A 24,849-nucleotide genomic window follows, 5' to 3' on the forward strand; every position below is an offset into this window, starting at 1 on the left:
AATATTTCTTTGTACTAATAGAGTAAATCCTTTGAAAATAGCTGCATTGTCAGCGTGTTGTTTTTCAAAGGATGCACATATCTTTATTTACATGTGGAAGGAAGATTTTAAAATCAACTTGTGTCCATGGTAGGAGAGAAGAATTTAGAAAAACTAGGTAAGTCCCACTTATCCTTATTATTTGTTTCAATTGCAGTCATTTTCTTCAAATGAATTTTTGTCCATATTATTTCTGTAGTACCTGTCTGGAGGTGTTAATCTGTTATGCTTTCGTATGTGAACTCTACATTCTTGCATTTCATAATAGGTGCCCATATTTCCACACACTGGCATTTATAATTCTTGAATGATTGACCTTCACCGTGGGACTATTCACAGAATGATATTTCTGTGTTTCCTTTCACAAAATTAGCTCTTGTAGGGCTTCGTCTGTGTTCATTAGTGCACATCTCCTGTTTCTTCCACTTCCCTGGCCTCATTATTCAGTATTGCATAAAATCAAATAATGCTTTGTCTTCGCAGTAGTGCAATATGCAAGGGAAATCTTGTGGTGCAGAGTCCAGTGGAATGTGAATCCGTGTCAGCACCCAAGTATTTTATGTGCCATCCTTGACTTCACCTGCCGCCATCATCTTTAGGTAGAGCCAGTTATGATGCCAACACTTCACTCTGTCAAGTTCATTACATAAGAAGGGGCCCTTCCAGTCACTCAGTTGGGACCTACGACCTGCAAAATTATAGAGACCGCTAGAAATGTAGTCTTTTCACTGTCTCTGCTGTAAACACCAAAGACCTGGTGGGACACCCCACTTCAATAACCAACCTCATAGGGCTGGAAGATGCGTGCCAGATTTTTGTCATTTGCAAATCACAGTTGGTTAAACAAAAAGCAAATCACTCTCTAGGACAATAAGCATCTGTTGATATCGCCTGTAAATTGGTATTTTTAAAAGTTTTTTTTTTAAGTTTATTTATTTGTTTTAGAGAGAAAACACAAGCAGGGGAGGGGCAGAGAGAGAGGGAGACACAGAATCCGAAGCAGGCTCCAGGCTCTAGGCTCTGAGCTGTCAGCACAGAGCCCAACACGGGGCTCGAACTCATGAACCATGATATCAAGACCTGAGCTAAAGTCAGACACTCAACTGACTGAGCCATCCAGGTGCCCCAGTATTTTTTTTAAAGGCAAGATTTCCAACAGGCACAGAAGCACACTTTACCTGTATAAAATCATAAGGGGCTTAAGAAGTTCTCCCATTCAAAGACATCATCTAAGATCAACACTTTCTGGCCATGTGACCCGGACGAGACAGTTGACCTCACTGGGATTCAGTTTCCGCATTTACATAAAGGGTCATGATTTTCTGTGAGGTTTCAAGGATCCAGCCCAGAGAGAGTGTCCAGTGCACCGCTTGGGCCTGGGATGCTCACAGAGAGGAGTGCCTTTGGTAGCAGTGTTCATAGTAGTTGTATCTGTGGGTCACTCATTTTAGAGCTGTGTTCATTGTTTAGTGACCTCCTTTTTCCGTCTTCCATTAAGCCCCTCCATAAAGTTGAGGAGACATTGTTCCACTCATTTTATTGTGATAAATTGGGGATCTGTGGCATAAGAACACATAGGAGAATATGGTATAGAAACATTTTGAACCATTACGTTTTTATACCACTTGCTATGAAGCACATATAGAAAAGATTAGAGTTTTTAATGATCTTTAACATATAAAAATATAAGAAATATACTTATTTTGATAATTTTCTTACGTATATTAGTTTATCTGTGCATAGGTAGTAAACCTCAAGAAAAGAAAATTCATGATAAACCATTATTTTAGTTGCCTCTAGGTTTGCTCATGAAAAGCACACCACTACAAAGAAATGTATTTTGCTTTTGAAATTTATGTTATTGTTTGTGTCCTACATTTCATTTTAAAATGCCACTTAAAACTTTATATTGCCTTTGTGAGTTCTTTTTTCAAGTTTTTATTTTAATTTTTTTTTTTTCAACGTTTATTTATTTTTGGGACAGAGAGAGACAGAGCATGAACAGGGGAGGGGCAGAGAGAGAGGGAGACACAGAATCGGAAACAGGCTCCAGGCTCTGAGCCATCCGCCCAGAGCCCGACGCGGGGCTCGAACTCACGGACCGCGAGATCGTGACCTGGCTGAAGTCGGACGCTTAACCGACTGCGCCACCCAGGCGCCCCTCAAGTTTTTATTTTAATTCGTTAGTGAATATATAGTGTAATATTAGTTTTGGGAGTAGAATTCATTACCTACATAAAACGCCCGGTGCTCATCACAAGTGTCCTCCTTGACACCCGTCTCCCATTTAACCCATCCCTCTGTTCACCTCCCTCCATCAACCCTCAGTTTGATCTCTATAGTTAAGAGTCTATTTTTATGGTTTTCCCCTCTCCTTTCCCTGCTACGTTCATCTGTTTTGTTTCTTAACTTCCACTTATGAGTGAAATCATATATGTGTCTTCCTCTTACTGACTTGCTTTGCTTAGCATAATACATGTCATTGCAAACAACAAGATTTCGTTCTTTTTATGTCTGAGTAATATTCCACTGTATATACATACCACATCTTCTTTATCCATTCATCAGTTGATAGACATTTTGTCTCTTTCCATACTTTAGCTATTGTTGATGATGCCACTATGGACATTGGGGTGCATGTGTCCCTTTGAATCATTATTTTTGTATATTCTGGATAAATACCTAGTAGTGCAATTGCTAGATAATAGGGAAGTTCTATTTTTAACTTTTTTTTTTTGAGAGAGAGAGAGAGGTGAAGGGGAGGGGCAGAGGAAGAGGGGGAGAGAGAATCCTAAGCAGACCCCACGCTCAGCACAGAGCCCAATATGGGGCTCCATCTCACCACCATAATACCATGACCTGAGCCAAAATCAAGAGTTGATGCTCAACTGACTGAACCACCAGGCACCCCTATTTTTAACTTTTTGAGAAACCTTCATACCGTTTTCCAAAGTGGCTACATCAGTTTGCATTCCCACCAACATTGGTTTAAGAGAGTTCCTTCTTCACACCTTCACCAACTTTTTTCCTATGTTGTTAATTTTAGCCATTCTGATAGGTGTGAGGTGGTATCTTATCGTGGTTTTGACTTGTATTTCCCTGAGGATGAGTGATGTTGAACATCTTTTCGTGTGTCTGTTACCCATCTGTATGTCTTCTTTGGAAAACTGTCTATTCATTTTCCCCATCTCTTCACTGGCTTATTTGTTTTTTGGGTGTTGAGTTTGTAAGTTCTTTATAGATTTTAGATAGTAACCTTTTCTCAGATATGTCATTTGCAAATATCTTCTCCAATTTCAAATATTTCCTTTTAGTTTTGTTGAATGTTTCCTTCACGCTGCAGAAGGTTTTTTTTTTCTTGATGAAATCCTAATAGTTTGAGTTTTCTTTAGTTTCCCTTGCTTCTAGAGATGTGTCTAAGAAGGAGTTGCTGATGCCAAAGAGGTTGCTACCTATATTCTTCTCTAGGATTTTGATGGTTTTAGGTCTCACATTTATATCTTTCATCCATTTTAAATTTATTTCTGTGTGTGGTGTAAGAAAATGGTCCAATTCCATTCTTCTGCATGTTGCTGTCCAGTTTTCCCAACACCCTTTGTTGAAGAGACTTTGTTCCTTGGATATTCTTTTCTGCTTTGTCAGAGATTAGTTAACCATATAGTTGTGGGTCCATTTGTGAATTTTCTATTCTGTTCCATTGACCTATGTGTCTGTTTTGTGCCAGTTCCATACTGTCTTGATGACTACAACTTTGTAATATAGCTTGAAGTCTGGAATCATGATGCCTCCAGATTTGCTCTTCTTTTTCAAGATTGCTTTGGTTATTCATAGTCTTTTGTGGTTCCATACAAATTTTAGAATTGTTTGCTCTAGCTCTCTGCAAAATGCTGTTGGTATTTTGATAGGGATTGCATTAAATGTGTAGATTGCTTTGGGTAGTAGAGACATCTTAACAATATATGCTCTTCCGTCCATGAGCATGGAACATTTTTCCATTTCTTTGTGTTTTCTTCAATTTCTTTCATAAGTGTCCTGTAGTTTTCTGAATACAGATCTTTTGCCTCTTTGGTTAGGTTTATTCCTAGGTATCCTATGGTTTTTGGTGCAATTGTAAATAGGATCGATTCCTTGATTTCTCTTCCTGAGGCTTCATTATTGGTGTACAGAAGATTTTTGTATGTTGATTTTGTATCCTGTCACTGCTTTTGTTATTTTTAAGATTACGTTAAGTTATGGTAAATTTAATCCTATATTCCTCATCCTGAGAAAAAAGGACTTATAAATTCTAAATTATTTGGGATTTAAAAAATTGAAGTATAATATATATGAGACTCACATAAAGAAAGTGAAAGTATATTGTAATAGGGATGTGAGGACAGATGGTAGCTGCACTTGTGATGAACATAATATAATGTATAATTGAATCACTACATTGTTCACCTGAAACTAATGTAACATTATATGTCAACTATACTCAATTAAAAAAACATTAATAAAAATTAATTAATTTTAAAAAGAAATTGAAAACATATACAACAATTCTAGTGGCAAGTGAAGTAGACATTTACAAAAAGTATTTCTCTTAGTCTTTTCTCACACCCCTGCTATGGAGTATGCTTAGGCTATTGTCTGAGGAACTGGAGACTGCAGCTAAGGTCAATTCTTCAATGGCCACCAAACATGTATCTACTTAGCAGACACAAAAGGTCAAATCCCTGGAAGAAAAATCAGCCAGTTTTTGGGAAAGCAGTAGAACTAAGTAGAACCTTGAGCTAGGGGAACAGGAAAATAGCATAGGCTGATGGAGGAGCTATTTACAATGTAGTTATAAGTTGTGCTCAAACAAAGTATCCAAAGACAGGAGGTATTGGATAAAATTTACCAAAACCATTTATGAATGTTCTAAATTTTTCTGTCATCTCCTCCTCACATATTTATTCTGGTGTCAATGCAATTATATGTACCATTAAAGTACACCTGTAGGGTGCATCATTAATTACGTTCTATTTGTGAAAAGTCCCTTTAATTGTTAGACTGATTTATTATGTTTCAGGATAGCATCTAACAGCTTCATCACATAGAAATGATAAAAGATTACTTAAACCAAATATATTGGAAACAGTATACAAATTGTAAAACAAAGTGATTTTTAAAAATTATAATGCTATATTCCTAATACGCTTGAAACAGCATCTTCATTTTATATACTTTTTAATTGAAAATATTTGACATATGACATTGTGTAAATATAAGGTGCACAGCATCTTACTTTGATATACTTATATATTGCAATACGATGATCGTTGTAGAGATATTTATTCCCTTGCACAATATAGTACAATATTGTCTACATTTTTATACTGTGTAATAGACCACTGTAGCTCATTTACCATTCACCATTTACTACTTGCAAGTGTGTACCCTAAACAAAAACAATTTTACCCCCCAACCCTCCATCCCCTAGTAACTACCATTTTACTGTCTGTTTTATTATGAGTTTAATTTTTTTAGATTCTGCATCTAGATGATATCATGCAGTAGTTAGCTTTCTTTATATGACATCTTCCATTTAGCGTAATGTGGACAAGGTTCATCCATATTGTTGCAAATGGTAGGATATTCTCCTTTCTCATGGCTGAATAATATTCCATTGTGTATATATACCATATCTTTTTTATCCATTCATCTTTGACAGACATTGAGATTTTTCTGTATCTTGGCTACTGAGAAAAATGCTGCAGTGAACATAAGAGTGTACATATCTCTTCAAAATACTGTTTTCATTTCCTTTAAGTATATACTCAGTAGTAGAATTGCTGGGTTATATGCTAGTTCTATTTGCAAATTGTTTGAGGGACCTCCACCTTGTTTTCCAAAGTGGTTGGATCAATTTACATTCCCACTAACAGTGTATAAGAGTAATTCTTCAAGACATTCTTCAGCATATGTTGTTTTTTGTCTTCTTGATAGTAGCCATTCTAACAGGTATAAGGTAATATCTCATTGTGGTTTTGATTTGCATTTCTTTGAGGATTAGTGATGTTTAACATCTTTTCACATGCCTGTTGGCCGTTTTGATATCCTTGTTGGAAAAAATGTCTACTTAACTCTTCTGTCTTACATACTTTTCTAATCTTAAAGGTGTGTGTCTAGGTACAATATATAATATTCACTCTCAAAATCAAAATAACAATGACTACATTAATGTTTTAATAGCATCTGATGTGCCAGGCACTGTGATATAGCTTTACGTGAATCATCTCCACAGCTTGTAAAGTTGTAAGGATCAAAGGATATAATGCCTAATGGAACACCTAGCAAATCAGAAAACATTCCTTTTTTTTTAAGTTTACTTATTTATTTTGAGAGAGACTGAGACAGCATGAATTGGGGAAGGACGGAGAGAGAGATGGATACAGAGAAACCCAAGCAGGATCTGTATCAGTGGCGCAGAGCCTGACGTGGAGCTTGAACTCATGAAACCACAAGATCATGACCTGAGCCAAAACCAAGAGTCGGACACTTAACCAACTGAGCCACCCAGCCACCGTGAAAACATTGTGTTCTAAAACTTAGTTGCCAATGTTACCATCTGGGGGATATTATTATTTAACAAGCCTATTAAGACTGTTGGAAATGTTTTCCCAACCAAAGATGTCTTTTCTCTTTGCAGCTTGTCGCTGTAATGTCAACAGCTCCTTGTCTGAGAGTTGCCATGCTAGGACAGGACAGTGTGAATGCAAACCTAATGTGCAAGGACTGCGGTGTGATGAGTGTAAGGTAAGGAGTAGGAGCTGGCCATGAGTTACTTCCTCCTTGAAAATGTTCATTAGCTTTCAACGACATACATATGAGTATATTGAAAGAGGAGTTCAGGATTATACAATGCTACATGTACAATCACTGTGATCATTGGAGAGTTTTTCCAAGATAGAACAAAATTTGCTGTGCACTAGCATTTGGCCTTCAACCTATATTTCCTTGGCAGCAAATTTGTGTAATATTTACTGTAATTCAGATGTTTCTGAAACAAAGAAGCTATAAATTTAATCTCAATCTGCAGTGAGTAAAATACCCTTTGCTTTTATATTGTTGGCAGAATGAAATGTGTCACACCCTTTGTTTTTAGCAAACACTTTGTTCTAGTTCTATCGTTGACAAGTTAGTTACAGGGAGCATTCTACTTCAGAAAAGTTTTCAGTAGAGAAGCTAATCAACATAGTTTTATATACACCATTTTTGTAAAATGAAACAAAATTCACAACATGTTGCTCTCCGTTCCTGAACGTTTTGCCCTGCCTTCAGTATGGCAAACCCCTTGAGATTCCTCCACGAGAGTGATGGATTTGCACTACCTACTTCTTATAAAAATGTATTTTCGGTTATAAAGACTTAAACCAAACGAGCATTTCTCAGATGGCAAACTGGCCTTTCTGTACTAAGTTTGGAAATACCTTCTGCCTCTATCTCTTGAATAATACCAAATGCTCTTTTGTTTCTTTGTTTTCTTTGTTTTCTTTTTCTGTTGGCTTTTAAAGCCCGATATGTGGTGGGATCCAGAGAAGCACTTCTGTGTGTTATGTGACTGCAGTCTCGTTGGTTCTGTGACACCACAGTGTGATATTACAGGAAGATGTGCATGTAAATCTGGCTTCGTAGGGAGACACTGCAACCTCAGCAGGCAGGTGCACCGACAGGAGGAGCAGTCACAGAGAGCGCACCGGGTGCTGGGGCCTCCTCAGAGGTGGGGTTTCAGCAGCTCCAGCGGGTGCCCTCGGGGAGCCTATCGGCCCCCAGCTCCGGTAATCCCAGAGGCGCTGCATGGCTCATGCCTCCGCATGCTGTGTTCCGTGTGCTGCCGCTGACCTTTCCCAATGGCATTTTTACCAAATAACGGTTGCTCGGTGTGCACAATTGCAAATGTAAACACTAGACCATTCCTGCTTAAAGCTTTGCCTTTTGAAAGTAGCTGTCCGTGTATTTTTTTGTATTTTTTTTAAATATTTTTTTAACGTTTATTCACTTTCTGAGAGCCAGAGACAGAGTACAAGCAGGGGAGGGGCAGAGAGACAGGGAGACACAGAATCCGAGATGCGCTCCAGGTTCTGAGCTGTCAGCATGGAACCCGACGCAGGGTTCGAACTCACGAACCCCTGAGATCATGACCTGAGCTGAAGTTGGGCGCTTAACCAACTGAGCCCCCCAGGTGTCCCCTGTCTGTGTATTTTTAAAAGTATGTTCAAGTTCATAGGTTCATAAAAGTTTCAGTTTCCCATGGATATGTAGAAGTTTATTTGTAGAAAGCTGTGATCTTACAGGTGGAAGGAATTTCAGACCTCCGAACAGACTCACTTCTGTGAATGAACAAATCTAGCAAAGAAAGTGGCTTTCCCAAGAAAATCCAGCCCATTGATCTGACGTGTTGTTCACATTTCATCATAATGGATGGCTTTGTTACTTTGCCACATCATAAGCTTGCCCGTATATACCACAAGTCACACACTCTCACACTGCATGTATACCACATACACTAAGTAAGGAAGCATGTTTTCTACTACAGAAGTTTAGTCCCCCATCTTAGTAGACAAAAGAAAAATACTGGCAGTAAGAGCAAAAGGGAGGAAGGGAAGAGAGAGGAGGAAGAAAGAGAGAAGATTAGGTCCAGGGCCATGTTGCAGAGTGACAGGAAATAAGACTTACCAGTGTGGAATCACAGCTTGGTGGGGAGGAGCAGGGAAGGGATAGAAGAAAGTGAGAGTAAAGTAAAAAGTAACAGAGTAGAAAAGAAAAAAAGAAAGAATGCATTATTCTAGGCTCTTTATTGGCATTTTAAAAAAAAAATTTAATGTTTATTTTATTTTTGAGACAGAGAGAGACAGAGCATGGTTGGCGGAAGGGCAGAGAGAGGGAGACACAGAATCTGAAGCAGGTTCCAGGCTCTGAGCTGTCAGCACAGAGCCCGACGTGGGGCTTGAGCCCATCAACCACGAGATCATGACCTGAGCTGAAGTTGGACGCTCAACCAACTGAGCCACTCAGGCATCCCTCTTTATTGGCATTTTAAGAAAATTAGTTCCGGGGTGCCTGGGTGGCTCAGTGGATTAAGCATCCAGCTGGCTCAAGTCATAATCATCTTGTGGTTCATGAGTTTGAGCCCCGCATCGGGCTCTATGCTGATGGCTCAGAGGCTGGAGTCTCTGTCTCTTTCTCAAAAATAAATAAACATTAAAAAAATTTATAGTGAAAAAAAAAAAAGAAAATTAGTTCTGGTATTGGTCTGCCTCGGGTCAAATCCCAGCCTCACCACTTCCTAGCTATGACAGTTCCTTAAGTCTTTCTGTAATGTACCTTCTTCATCTGTCAGAGGACCCGCTTCATAGGGTATCTAACAGCCTGGATCCTCCAAGAAGCAAATATGAAGAGATTGACTGGGGGAAATGCCTATGAAAGTTGAAGGAGAAGAGAGCATAGTATACAGGGAGCCTCCTGCCGTAGTGCAGGCCTGACTGATGTGAAAGGGGAAAGGGAAGGAAAGATCGAGCAGAAAAGCCTCATTCTGTGCATTTTGCCAAAATGCCAAATGCTTGTCAGGCCAAACGGAAGTGCCCGAGCACCAGTTTTCCGTTTGAGGAATCCTGGATTGGGCAGAAAGACTGTTGGACTTTATTGTAATCAGTCTTTGACCTGGAGAAGCATGACCTGGTGTGGGTTCCTCCGGTGGATCCACAAGAGTGGAAACCGGAGGATGTCAATCAGCCAACTCGCCGCAGATTCTCTCGCAGGGAGACCTGCCCGGGCACCTCCGTGGCGGGCTCTGGATTGTCATGGGAACAGTACATAAGGCACGCATCTGGAGAGTTCTTAGTGAATGCTAGGTATCATTACTGTTGTTGCCATTGTTGTTATTAGATGAAGAAATCTTTAAAATTTGTTTTTCAAAAACAGATACATATATTTAAAGTAAAAGAAAGGGATAGAGACTGATCAAAATGTCTCCAAAATATAAATTTAGCAGAAATTCTGCTCTCATTCATGGCCTTTTCCTACATACCCTACAGCACTGTTGTACAAGGTAGTGTTTTGTCCTGAGACCATTTTTCCCCTGAGACAGTATGTGTGAAAGTAGAGAGCTCAGACTCTGGAGCCAGGCTGCCTGACTTGGAACCCTGACTCTACAGTTGGGTAGCTGGTGACCTTAGGCAAATTGCTTGACCTTTCTGTCCTTTGGTTTCCCACTCAGTATAAAGGTGATGGTAATAGCTATCTCCCAGGATTGTCTTGAAGATTCAGTGAATTCATATTTGTAAAGAGCTTTAAAACAGTGCTTAGCACACAGCAGCACAATACCTAAGTGCTGTTGTTATTATCATCCCAAGTGAAAATAATTTACAGATTATCAAGCTTTCCAGCGACACTGGATAAGGACTGTCTCCCATGTTTGTTTTACCTCATTAATCTTGATTACAGACTGGGAACATCTCCTTCTTGAATTTGCTTACCACAGAGATTTTCCCTAGCCTCTGAAATAAAATTTTGTACATCAAATTTAGTAAAATTTTGTTAGTGAAGTTTGTTACTATTTGTTTTGGTATTACTCAATTCTTTAAAACTACATTATTTAAATATTTGAAATGTATGACAGAGAGATTTTTTTGTACATATTTTTTTACATAATGAACTTTGGAATTTTCTTACTAACTATGACTTGGAAGTTCATGTAATACTATATCGATATATCCATTAAAGATATACATATGCCAAGTGAAGAAAAATTTAGGAAATAAAGATGAATTTGAAGTACTGTCTCTGATTCATATTTCTAAGTCAAGAAAATTTAGGAAATAAATGCAAAATACTTTGCATAAGAAATTCAAATACATCTATGATTCAGACTTTTAAAAACTAATATAGTTGTTCTAGTCTTTTTTCTATGTATACATGTTTCTATTTGTGTCTGAGGGGCAGTATGTGTGTCATTATAGGTATATAATTGGGATTATAGTGTATATATGATTTTGTATTCTGCTTTTTGAAATTTTGCATAATGCTATCTCTTAAGTATATTCCTATCATTAAAACTGCTTCAAAACAGGATTTTAATGATTGCATATTATTTCATAGCATGAATGTATCCTAATTTGATTTATTCAACTTTTTTTTTCTAACATTAAACATTTAAGTACCTCTGCAGTTACTCTCATAAATAATACTGTAATGGGCATGCTCATACTTTAACCGTTTTCCGAATTTCTGTTTATTTCTCTAGGTCAGGTATCTAGAATTTTATAGCTAATTTTTTATGAATAAAAATATCGTATGTTTTAATCTTCCCTTCCTCCTTCTTTGTTTTATTTATTGTATTTTTTATTTTATATTGATTGCAGTGTTGTTAACATACAGTGTTATATTAGTTTCAGGTGTACAATAAACACAACGCACTTTCTTCTTTAATAATATGGTCAAATCTGAATTTGAACCGGAAATAAAAATAAAGTCAGCAGTAAATACAAAGATTAAATGATTATCGAACTCAATCGACCCCTTTTATATTTAAAAACCAACACTGTTCTTAGCTATAGTCATATTAAGAGACTAATTTTCAGTGTGATTTTGTTTTCTAGAACTATTTTTCATACTGTTAACAATGGTGAAAATATGTAACAAGCCTTATTCATTTCTCTTTGTGTGGCTTGTATTAAATAGCAAGATTTATTCCTACCAGAAGGCAACGGTTAAGTCTAATATTCTAAAATAGGAATTATTTTTACAAAGAAGTAATTACTGAGACTAATTTTTCAGATTAATATATCATAATAATGTGACATACTTCATATTTTAAAATACAACCTTGATGTGCTTTAAGTAGGATATGCGCTTTTCATTTTTCTAGTAGAGGTAATTTTTAATTTATCCACACTTTCTAAAATAGGCCCTCTAGGTCATATAACGTGTATTTCAAACCAAAGATAGTAATGAAAACCGATCATAGAAAGTTATTTGTTGTAAACAGATAAAAGATATGCCTAGGAATAACTCATCAGAGAATAAAAGTTTCCTTTCATCTATCTAATCTGGTGCTTTGATGTGTGTTCTCGCAAATCAATTTCAGTTGTTAAAATGAAACCCAAGAAACTATATGTTTGTAAACCAATTATTTTGTCAGCATAGGCATAAACCTGTAAGTTAAATTTATAATGTGAGCCCTAGAATAATGATCAGAAGTATTTATGGAGAGATGACAAAAATTAGATCAAATATTAAAGGAAAAACATCTGTTTTAACTGTAGGCATCTGGTCAATAACATTGAAAACATGTTTAACAAGTAGACGAGTTCATAAGATTTCAAAGTAATCAATTCAGATTATTAGGAAGGAAGCAAGTAAATTTTTAAATTAAAATATTAGTAACACCCATAGCTTAGTTCTACATCACTGTTAAAATCTTGGGAGGCATAGGAAGAGGCTGGTGAATATAAAACAGACAAAAGGATCATGCCCTAGTTCTACCATTAATTCTGATAAAATTTTAAAGTAATTGAACTCTTCTTTTTGGATATCGTAGAAAAGGTCCATTAGATGAAGTTACAACCTCATTGTCATAACATCAGTGATGAACCTTGATAACCCATTGGTTTCTCTTTCCTGCCTCCTCTTTTGGCATTGTGCATCTTGTTTCATAATGAATTAATTGATTTAAATTTAATTTGTCTCTTTCCTTTTCTATGCCAGCCTGAAACCTTCGGCCTACAATCCGGAAGGGGGTGTGTTCCCTGCAATTGCAATTCCTTTGGGTCTAAGTCATTTGACTGTGAAGAGAGTGGTCAATGTTGGTGCCAACCTGGAGTAGCAGGAAAGAAATGTGACCGCTGTGCTCACGGCTATTTCAACTTCCAAGAAGGAGGCTGCACAGGTCTGTAAATAAGACTAAGCCCTACACATTCATTCTCTGGTTTTAGCATTTTTGCAGTGGTAGGAGTTCATTCTTGCAGGTTCCCGGAGATTTAAAGGAAGGGCACCTTGACAACAAATATATGATCCAAAATATTTAACTGAGTAAGTAAAGTATGCTTATTTTAAATAAACTAACAAATGGAATACATTGCAGGGTGAAACACTGCACTGTAAATAACTGCTTGCAAATACTCCATAAAAAATCCATCAGCAGATCTCAATTCTGCTGTGTCCCTTCCTGTCTGTGACTGCCAGTCAGCCCGTCAGTCACTCAAGGGCTCCTGTAGCTTGAAAGTCAAATGTTCAATTTTTCTTTTGCCAGTGTTCTCGAAGCTTAAACTTCACTCCCAAGTTAATACAGTTCAACTTTCTCTTTTCCTAGTGCAAAATTGGTACAAGGATCAGAGAAGTTAATATCTTTTTCTAGTACAAAAAATATCTTTTCATCTACTTTCATGTGCCTTGAAAACTATGATGTTCCTAGAAAATAACAGATTAGCACTAGGTATTTGCTAGTTCTTGGGGAAATACATGAAGGTTTCTAGCCATGATTTCTTTCAAGCAATATTCTCATATTCTTCCCACAAATCATGAAGTAAGAAAATAGGAATTAGCATACTACAAATGAAAATGAAAATTGAACATTACCTTGATTTATATGCTACTAATTTGGAATTGACCCTTATCCCAACATTCACTAGGTTGAGTATCACCTTTGCTTATTAAATTCACTCATTTAACACTGATGATACTCCTTTACTCTCGGTACCATGATAAATATGTGATAAGGTTTTAAGACATTATTATTGACTATTGTTGCAAATGTATGTAAGTAGTGGCAGGAGTAATATTTCCAATTATTTTAAAAATGAGTATCTTATAGATATTCTCAATCAATTTCAATATATACTTTTTATTGCAAAGATAAGCCATTCTGTTATTCTGAATGTTATCAGTGTACATCTTCTAAGAATTTGTATGTGATCCCTGAGTCATCATCTATATACACTAAAACATATAAAGCTGGATTTTAAAATATTCTGTTCTTTAAATCCAATTCTTACTAACAGTTCACTTAATGTGAATTAATAAAATGGTGCTATACACTCAAGTATATTCACTACCAGAAATTATAAATAAGACAACATTATTTAAAATTATGCAATGATGATAACATTAGAAATGCAGACTTAGTAGCATTCAAATCCAGAGAAACAGACAAAAATCAGTCCCAAACAGGCAGGATAGCATTATGGTTGAGGGTATAACTTCACCAAATAGCTTGGATCAGTTTAGTGGCTCCATGGGCAACTAGTTATATGACCTGGTCTTGCTGTCTCTCTGAAAAATTTGTCTATTAACTTAAGAATGGTATCTGTCTCGGGGCGCCTGGGTGGCGCAGTCGGTTAAGCGTCCGACTTCAGCCAGGTCACGATCTCACGGTCTGTGAGTTTGAGCCCCGCGTCGGGCTCTGGGCTGATGGCTCAGAGCCTGGAGCCTGTTTCCGATTCTGTGTCTCCCTCTCTCTCTGCCCCTCCCCCATTCATGCTCTGTCTCTCTCTGTCCCAAAAATAAATAAACAATGAAAAAAAAAATTAAAAAAAAAAAAAAGAATGGTATCTGTCTCACTGGGTTTTTGTAAGAATTAGTTGAGTTAATGGCTCTAAAATATTTAGAATACTGCCTGGCACATAGACACCAGGTAAGTGTTTATCATTGTTATTATCATTAGCAATGTTTATTAGTATTCTGAATTGTGGTAAACATTCCGTTTGGGTAGGGGAAAACTAGCTAATTATTCAGGTCTTCTCCCTACTCAGTTTTATGATCCCATGGAAGAACTGCTTAGAGAATTTCTATCTGCAAGTAACAATTTGAACTGTCCCAAGACATTTTTTAGCACATAAATTTGAACATAATATGAACTGTTTCTCTTCTTAATGAAGGTATGTATAAAACAAATCCTTTGACTTCAAATTATCAACGGCAATAATAACAAAAACAACAGGTAAAATTTATTTGGCATTGATGTCAAATATTATGCTAAACATTCTTCACAGCTGGTATGCTGTAGGCAATGATAATTGCGATCCCTTAAAAACTGAACTTAATCAAATATTCTAAATATATTTCATTTAAAGATTTCATCATCATATTACCAACTGAAAGATTTCTTGTAACATTGGTCTTCTGTTTGAATCTGAATACTTGGTGGTGTTTCTTCCTTGCTTACACTTCAGCTGGAAACACTGCACTGAAATATACTCAGTGCTGAGTCAGTAGCTGAGTCAACTATAGCTAATCAGTAGTGGACATTCCTCATCTTAGATGACTTTGAAGCTCTTCTGAAGTCTCTTTTTTTTTCTTTTTCAAATCTTATGTTTGTATTCTTTGAGAAAGCGCAGTGGATAGAGATATTTTCATTCTTCATGTATCATATCATAGCTAAGAAAATGAAAAATCTATTGAAAAGAACAAAGCAGGTGGTAAATAAACCTCAAAAATACCTTCATACACACACGTATGTGCACACACACACAGGGTCACATAAGTCAGTTATTTTTAATTTTTGCAAAACTGAAATGTCCTGATGTGTGACTATTAAACTACATACATGATATACTGAATTTAAGAAGCCTGTTAATTACTGGCTTTTATTATAAATCATAGTCATCAACAGGAAGGAAATACTAATCTATACAGGATAGAAGATTTAGTTATGCACTTGAAATAACTATAGAAACAAAATTTTAAACTTTATAGTATCTAGATATGGTTAGCATAGAATCTGATATACCACTTGTTTCTTTAAACTTAGTTGAAAACTAAAAATATTTTACCTTTTGAAATCATTAAATGAAATACAACATAAATTTATTGATCATCTCTGTGAAAAACACTTTTCTGTGATATAAAAGATGAATGAGGTCAGTTTTCACTTTCAAGGATCTTTAACCATAATATGGAAAATAAAACAAGAGAAATAAACTCAGCACTTCCTATCAAATTTTTACTGTTTTACTATTTTTTTCCCTTTTACTTGTGAAGCTTGTGATTGTTCCCATCTGGGTAATAATTGTGACCCAAAGACTGGTCAGTGCATTTGCCCTCCCAATACCATTGGAGAAAAATGTTCTAAATGTGCACCTAACACCTGGGGCCACAGCATCACCACTGGTTGTAAGGTGAGTTAATTGCTTAATTTTCTCTGGTAATGAATGTTTCAAAACTTTTTTTTTATTTTGTGAAAGCTTTATAGTTGGGAATTTCAAATGCCAATATTACCTTATAAAACAATATAGAACTAACAGTATAGAGTGATTGCAGATACTGATCAGTGTCTTACATTTCATTTTACTTCTGGGAAATATGAAGTAAGTACTCATTTATGTATCTTTATTCATTACACCTACAAAAAAAAAAGGAAAACGTACAACCAGAAACAGCCAATAACTTCATACCTAGACACAATGAAATATTATCTGCAAAATACAAAAAATTAGGAACTAATTAAAGGAATTTGCCAAAAATCTATAGGAATTGCCCCTAAATTAGGACTAGGTTTCAGTTTTCAAGAAGCATTTGAAAGGATTCTGGGGAGTCATACTGACAACCTTTAGCTTGAAAAAAATCCTCATTTTTCCCACGAGTGTACCTTAGAACGTGGCATGATTAGATTTACATTTCAAGAAATCTATCCAGCATCAGAGTTAAAGGTAACAGATAGAGCTGTTGCAGAAATATTGATGAGAGAGAACAGAAGCTTGGACGCAGCCAGTGAGCCTCCACGAAGATGCAGGGAGTAGGCTATGTTACAGAATTCTCACTGCTGTATGGCTTGGTGCACTCATAGTTTTGGAGGATAAGAGAGAAGTCTTAAGGATGAGTCCTGGGTTTTGCTCTGTAGGAAATTAAATGAGAGTATTTACTGCTAGAGGGATTATAGGTGACTCAAATTCAAGTAGGAAAGGTGATAAGTCCACAGGGCTTTTTGCGGGTTTTTTTTTTCAGCTTTTTGTGAGGTATTAACTAAATAAAATGCAATTACTCATTTAAAGTGTTGAGTTTTGGGTGCCTGAAAGGCTCAGTCGGTTAAGTGTCTGACTTCAGCTGGTAATGTTCCCATGGCTCATGGGTTCAAACCCCGAGTTGGGCTCTGTGCTGACAGTTCAGAGCCTGGAGCCTGACTCAGATTCTGGGTCTCCCTCTCTCTCTGCCCCACCTCTGCTGGTGTTCTCTCTCTCTCTCTCTCTCTCTCTCTCTCTCTTTCTCTCTCTCTCAAAAATAAACATTAAACAAATTTAAACAAAATAAAATAAAGTGTTGAGTTTTGACCAATGATTACAGTTGTATAACCACCTGATGCCTTCTTGTAGTTGGCTTCCCTTCCCCCACTTAGTCGCACCAGGAAACTATTGTTTCTCCTTCTATCACTATAGTAATGTCAGTTCCACAAATTCATAGAAATCAAGTCATACTACATGTTATTGTTTGAGTTTTGTTTGTTTATTTGTTTGGGGGAATTATTCTTGGCCCAGCTTCCTTTATGCAGTATAATGCTTTTGTGATTCAACTATACTGTTGTATATGAGTAGTTTGTTATTTTTAATTGTTTAATAATTTTACATTGGATGATGCGCAATGACTTTTCTATTTATTTACTATTTAATGGGCATTGGGGTTACTTCTAGTGTGGTGCTATTATGAATAATTTTACTATGAACATTAGTCTATAAGTCAAAAGCATGGGTGTAGACCTATGTTTTCATTTTTCATCACAAGAATACTCCACATCCTTACCAACATTTGGGATTTTGACTCTTTAATTTTAAGCATTCAGTTGGATGTTTATTTATATCCTTGCCTTTCTTTAATGTCCAGTGATATTGGGAATAATCTTATTTATTTATTTCCCATTTATATATCTTCTTGCAAAGTGTCTGTACGAATCTTTTCTATTTGGGGTTGTTAATTTTCTCAGTAATGTGTTGTAAGAGTTCTTTAGGTATTCTAGATACCAGTCCTTTAATGTATTTATGTTCTGTAACCATTTTCTCCCAGTATACAGCTTGTGTTTTACTTCTGCTGTGGTATCTTCACCTAATTTTTATAAAGACTAGTTTATTATCCTTTTGTTTCATGGGTCATGCTTTTTATTTCCTAAGAAATGCACATTGGCTTAAGTCAAGATCTAGAGATACCTCTCCTATGTTTTCCTCAAGAAGTTTTATAGTTTTGAATTTCATATTTAGGTCCACGTTGCATTTTCAATATTAATTTTTCTATATGGTTTGAGGTAAGGGTCAAAGTTAACCTTTTAATGGATATCCAATTTTTCCAACATCTTTTCTGAAAAGATTATTCTTCTTCCTCATTGAATTATTTTAGTTCCTTTGTCAAAATAACCTGGCACTATATGTGCACATACATTTCTGAACTCTATTCTGTTTCATTGGTCTATCTGTCCTTGTGCTGACACTGTACTGTCTTGATCACTGTAGATTTCTAGCAGAGCATGAAATTGGGTGGTATAAACTCTCCAACTGTCGTTCATTTCTAATACCTTTTGCACACGTTAGATCCTTTGCATTTTCATATAAATTTTTAAATCAGCTTCTCAATTTCTTTACCAATAGCCTTCTAGACTTTGCTTGGGATTATATTGAATCTACAGGTCAATTTGGGGAAAATTGACATTTTAAGAATATTAGATCTTCCAGTGTATCAATATGACATAAGTTTTCATTTACTTTTCTTTGTAAGTTTTTTTCTCGGCAGCATTTTATAGTTTTTGGTGGACAAGTCTTGTACATTTTATTACATTTATCATTGTGTTTTATATTTTTTACACAAATGTTATTATTTATTTCACTTCAGTTTCCAACTGTTGCCAGAACAGAAAATGCAATTATTTTTATACAATAACTTTTATTTTTTTAATAGACTATATTTCTATATATATTTTTAGTAGCCTCTATGCCCAACTTGGAGCTTGAACTCACAACCCCACAATCAAGTGTTGCATGCTCTACCGACTAAGCCAGCCACACACCCCATTTGTTAACTTTCTATATTGACACCCTGCTAGAAGTTTATTCTAGCTATTTTTTGGTAACTTCACTAGGATTTTCTATGTAGACAATAATACCATCTGCAAATTGAGTTTTACTTCTTCTCTTCCAACCCATGTAACTTTTATTTCATTTTGTTTGCCTATCGCAGTAAAATGTTGATTTGTAGTGGTGGGAGCAAATATCCCTGCCTTATTCCTTATGTTAAGTAGAAAGGATTCAGTCTTTTACAATTAAGAATAATGTTTACAAATGTTCTTCATCAAACGCTCTTTATCAGTTTAAAGATGTCCCTCATATTTCTAGTTTATTAAGAACTTTTATCAAGAATATATGTCCAATTTTATCAAAAGCATTTTCTGCATCTATGGAGATGATCATATAATTTTTCATTTTCAGCTGCTAATGTGGTGAATCATATTAATTGATTTTCAAATGTTGGTCCAACTTCACAATCCTCAGATAAATCCTGCTTGATCATGAGCGATTATCTACTTTAAATTATTTTAGATTATGTTTGTTAGCATTTTGTTAATGATCTCTGGGTCTGTTCATAAGGACTGTTAGTTCATAGTTTGTCTTTTCTTAGAGTGTTATTGTCTGATTTTGTTATTGGGGTACTGCTACCCTCATGAAATAGATTGGGAAGTATTCCTTTCTCATAGTTTCTTAGGAGTTTGCATAATCAATGAAATAGAAAATAAAAATAGAGAAAGGCCAATGACGCCAGAAACTGGTTTTTTGCAATTATTAATAAAGTTGATGATACTCTAAGAAGACTGATCAAGAAAAAAAAAAGACGAAAAATAATCAAAGTCAAGAATAAAGGAAGGGACATCATGAAGATCCTGCATACACTAAAATAATAATATGAAATAATATGAGCAACTTTAACCAATACATTTGATAACTGTACAAAATAAACATTCCTTTCTTTTGTTTACTTTGAGTTTAGTTTTCTCTTGTTTTCCAAGTTTCTTAAACTGAAAGCTTAGGTCATTGACTTGAGATCTCTCTTCTTTACTAATATAAGCATTTTATTTTAAATTAAAATTTATTCCAGTTACTTTTTGGTAGCTTCAATATATATTCAACAAATATATTAAGTTTCCTTCCAGGCACTAATTTAGTTGCATACCTCACATTTTGATATATTGTTTAAATTTTCACCCTTAAAATATTCTTATTTATTTTACTACTTATTTTTATTCACTGTTTAGAAATATGTTGTATAATCATCATATATTTGGGGGTTTTAAAGATATCTTTCTGCTATTGACATCTAATTTAGTTCTGTATTGGTCTCAGAGCATAATGTGTTTTATTTCAGTCCTTTTGAATTTATAGAGATTGGTATTATGTCTCATAACAGTGTGCATTTTGATTAATGTACATGAAAATATCTTGTATTCTATTATTATTGGGTGAAATCTATACAAGCCAGTTATTCTTAGTGATTTTTATGTGTGCATATTCTATCAATAACTGAGGGTGTTTAACTATAATTATGATTTATCTATTTGTCTTTCAGTTCTCTCAGGTTTTGATTCATGTATTTTGAAGTGATAATATTAGGTATATACTCATTTAGGATGATTATGTCTTTTTGAAAAGTTGATGCCCTTATCAATATGAAGTGTCCCTTTTATCCTGGGTAATATTTCTTGTGAAAAAAGAATACTTTTTCTGATAATCATATAGCCAGAGTTCCATCCTTCTTTTGATTGGTATTTGTGTGGTATACATTTCTCCACACTGTCATTTATTCCATCTCTTTTTAAATATTTTAATGTGTCTCTTTTAGATAGCATATATTTAAATCTTTGTTATTGATATAATCTTAATTGGAACATTTCCATTTAATGTAATTATCCATATGATGGAGTTAAGTCTACATTTTCCTGTTTGCTTTGCCCCACCTGTTCTTGCTTTCTTTTTTCTTCTTGTCTTATTTTGGATTGAGTAATTTTTATAATTACATTTTATCTTCACTTTTGACTTACTAACTATATTTTATGTTTTTTGTCATTGCCTAGAGATAGATATTAATATTTTAATAGCTCAACATCTTAACTTTTCATAATGTATCTTAAAATAATATTGTATACTTTAAATTTAGTATAGAAACCTTACAAGAGTAAACCTCTAATTCCTGCTTACCCTTTTTGTTACTTCTTTTCTTGTCCTTTATGTTATTGTTGTCATACACCTTACTTCTATGTATTATATATCCTACAATATAATCTTATGATTCTGACTTAAATTTTTTTAATGTTTATTTTATTTTTGAGAGAGGGGGGGTGGGAATAAGGGAGGGACAACAGAGGGGGAGACACAGAATCTGAAGCAGCCTCCAAGCCACGAGATGTCAGCATAGAGCCTAACACGGAGCTCGTTACCTGAGCCTAAGTCGGATGCTCAACCTACTGAGGCACCCAGGCGCCCTATGGTGATTTTGATTTAAATAGTTAATGGGAGCACCTGGGCGGCTCAGTAGGTTGAGTGTTCAACTTTGGCTCAAGCCACAATCTCTCAGTTCATGAGTTCGAGCTTCACATCAGGCTGGCTGCTGTCAGCCTGTAGCACAGAGCCCACTTCATAACCTCTGTCCCCCTCTGTCAGCCCCTTCCCCACTTGTATTCTCTCAAAAATAGACATAAAAAAAACCCTCAAAAATACATACGTACATAGTCAATTTTCTTTTTAAAAGGCAAAAATGCTGCTTTTCTGTTTTCTATACATGTGTCAATTCCCGTGCTCTCTGTTACTTTGTGTACAGCCAAATTCTGTTTCATATCATGTTAGTTCTTCCATTAACTACATCCCTAATTATGACTATTATTATTTCTGGTAAGGTCTGCTCTCAATGATTCTTTCAATTTTATATGTTCAAAAACTGCATTTTTCCTTCATTTTTCAAAGACATTTTTTCTAGATATAAAAGTCCTGGTTTTCAGGGGCGCCTGGGTGGCTCAGGCGGTTGAGTGACCAACTTCAGCTCAGGTCATGATCTCACGGTCCGTGAGTTCGAGTCCCGCATCGGGCTCTGTGCTAACAGCTCAGAGCCTGGAGCCTGCTTCTGATTCTGTGTCTCCCTCTCTCTCTGCCCCTCCCCTACTCATGCTCTGTCTCTCTCTGTCTCAGAAATAAATAAACATTAAACAATTTTTTTTTAAAGTCCTGGTTTTCAGCAATTTGATTATGCTTTTTGTGGTTTTCTTGTTTACTTCTCATATGGTAAGTTGGACCTGTTAGATCTGTGGGACCAGAGGTTTTATTAAATTTGGAAATCTTCCAGCCAGTATATCTTCAAATATTTTTCTCTTCTTTATCCTCATTGTCTCCTCATGGAACTCATGTATATGTTGGTCTACTTGATATTTTTCCACAGTTGACTGAGATTCTGTTTGTTCTTTCATTCTTATTTTTTCTCTATTCTTTATTTTTGATAGTTTCTATTATTAAGTGTCTAAATTTACTGATTTTTTTTCTACAGTGTCTAATCTATTCTTAATCCAGTTGGTTACATAATAATTTTTCATTTCAAATTTTTCATCTTTTCATCTTTAAAATTTCTGGTTGAATTGTTTTATAGCTGTCATTTCTCTCCTCATTATATTCACATTTCCATTTATTCTTGAGAATATTTATAATATAAATATTAGCTTTTGCAGTGTGATTGTCTGCTAATTCCACCATTTCTTTTATTTCAATACTATTCTTAATGGTTGACTTTTCTCCTGGTTATGTTTCTCTCCATGCCTGATCATTTCGATGTGGATGCCAGATCATTGTTGTACATTTTTCATTTTTTCACATTGGTTTTGTTGTATTCTTTTAAGGAGTATTAATCTTTATCTTGGCAAACAGGTTAATTACTCACTAATCACTTGGATCTGTTTGATCCTTGTTTTTAAGTGTTTGGGGTTTTTGTTGTTTTGTTGTTTCCTTTTGTTTTTAGGGAGGGTCTAGAGCACCCTTTAATCCAGGGATCATTTAGCATCACTACTAAAGGGCTAAGTGCATTGAGAATGCTACCTGGTGCATTACTGTGTATTTCCACTGTGGCTGTTGGGGATATGAATTATTTCAAGGGAATTTTTAAGCTCATGCCTTTTCAGTGTTTTTTTTTTTCTTTTTTTTCCTCAGCCACACGGAATTTTATCCCATGCATACACAGATCAGTACTCAGTCAAAGACTCAAGGGGACACTTGTGCAGATTTCTAGAATTCTCTCTGTATATAACTTTCTCATTTTTAAATTTTTAAAAATTTTTTTTATATTTATTTTTGAGCGAGAGAGACAGAGCACATGCAGGGAAGGGCAGGGGCAGAGAGAGAGACACTCACAGAATCTGAAGCAGGCTCCAAGCTCTGAGATAGCAGCACAGAGTCCCACACGGGGTGTGAACTTGTGAACCATGAGATTGTGACTTGAGCCAAAGTCGGATGCTTAACCTACTGAGCCACCCAGGTGCCCATAAATTTATTTTTTTTAAGTTTTTTTTTTTTTTTTTGAGAGAGGCAGAGAGAGTGTGTGCATGGGGAAGAGGAAGAGAGAGAGGGAGAGAGAATCCCAAGCAGGATCTGTGTTGTTAGTGCAGAGCCCCATGTGGGGGCCTCAATCTTGTGAACCATGAGATCATGACCTGAGCTGAAATCAAGAATCAGATTCTTAAACAACTGAGCCACCCAGGCACCCTGACTTTCTATTTTTTAGACACATATTCTATTGGCCCAATAAATTCTGTCTCAGCATCTCTATACTCTATGTTTCTCAACCCAGTTATAGTGCAGGGCTTCATTTGGGTTCTTCTTTTATGGGTTGCAGCCTAGAAACTTCCTTTATATACTGCTTTGCTTTTCTTCTCTCAGAAATCACAGTACTGTGCTTCCTGGCATTCAGCCTAAAAATAGTTGTTTCTTATTTTTCATTTTTTAGTTTTTGATTTTGTCGGTTAGCAGCTTAAAAGACAGAAGATAAACCAAGTGAGTGCTTTAAAAACTAAGAGACTGGGGTCTCCTGGGTAGCTCAGTCGGTTGGGCGTCCGACTTTGGCTCAGGTCATGATCTCGTGATTCGTGGGTTAGAGCCCCGCATTGGGCTCTGTGCTGACAGCTCGGAGCCTGGAGCCTGCCTTGGATTCTGTGTCTCCCTCTCTCTCTGACCCTCCCCTGCTCATGCTCTGTCTCTATCTTTCAATAATGAATAAATGTCAAAAAAATTTTTAAAAAACACCTAAGAGACTGTTTAAAGAGAAGAAATATTTTTTGTGTGTCAAATGTAACACAGGTCAAATAGGATTAGGGCTGGCCTGTGTCCATTAAGAGCGGCAAATAAGGGCATTTTTGATGTTAATGAGAGGTGTTCTAATTGGTCACATTGGGCTGGAGATTATTGGAACATCATGACCAAGTGTGACCTGTTTGACTCCATGGTAGTATACTATAGTGATGTAAACTGTTTTTTTCCACTGACATAGCACACATGCAAGGTCTAATCATCTCTACATATATGCTAAAACATTTGAATACACTGGTCCAGAATACATAATCTAGAGGCAAACAGGAGTATTGGTGATTGTTCAAGGAAATATAGATACATGACTTCAATTACCTATATGATTAGATTAAATTAAATTTTAATTTAAATTAAATTAAATTTTAAATTAAATTAGAAACTAGACAGGACACTCATTTTTTCTATTGCCAATGGCACTATTAAGTTTGAACTACATTTTTAGAAACAAAACAAAATTTCTCAAGAGTTCCAAAGTTTTTTGTAAGTA

At 35.8% G+C, this 24,849-nt stretch overlaps 1 protein-coding gene across 5 annotated transcripts in view; it reads left to right on the top strand.

Moving 5' to 3' along the window:
- The window catches only part of LAMA2 (laminin subunit alpha 2), a 622,089-nt gene that overhangs the window by 375,616 nt on the left and 221,624 nt on the right, over positions 1 to 24,849 (top strand). For 3 of the 5 annotated variants that reach the window (XM_086707799.1, XM_086707800.1, XM_086707801.1), the window contains 4 exons: positions 6,713 to 6,819; positions 7,578 to 7,841; positions 12,769 to 12,949; positions 16,039 to 16,175. In XM_086707799.1, coding sequence (XP_086563925.1) covers positions 6,713 to 6,819; positions 7,578 to 7,841; positions 12,769 to 12,949; positions 16,039 to 16,175 — 689 coding nt within the window. The remainder of the gene's footprint in view (positions 1 to 6,712; positions 6,820 to 7,577; positions 7,842 to 12,768; positions 12,950 to 16,038; positions 16,176 to 24,849) is intronic. The other 2 variants (XM_086707802.1, XM_086707804.1) reach the window with 1 other exon arrangement.

The sequence above is a fragment of the Puma concolor genome, chromosome B2, assembly GCF_028749965.1.
Source record: "Puma concolor isolate L17-30 chromosome B2, mPumCon1.1.hap2, whole genome shotgun sequence".
Taxonomy (NCBI): Eukaryota; Metazoa; Chordata; class Mammalia; order Carnivora; family Felidae; genus Puma; species Puma concolor.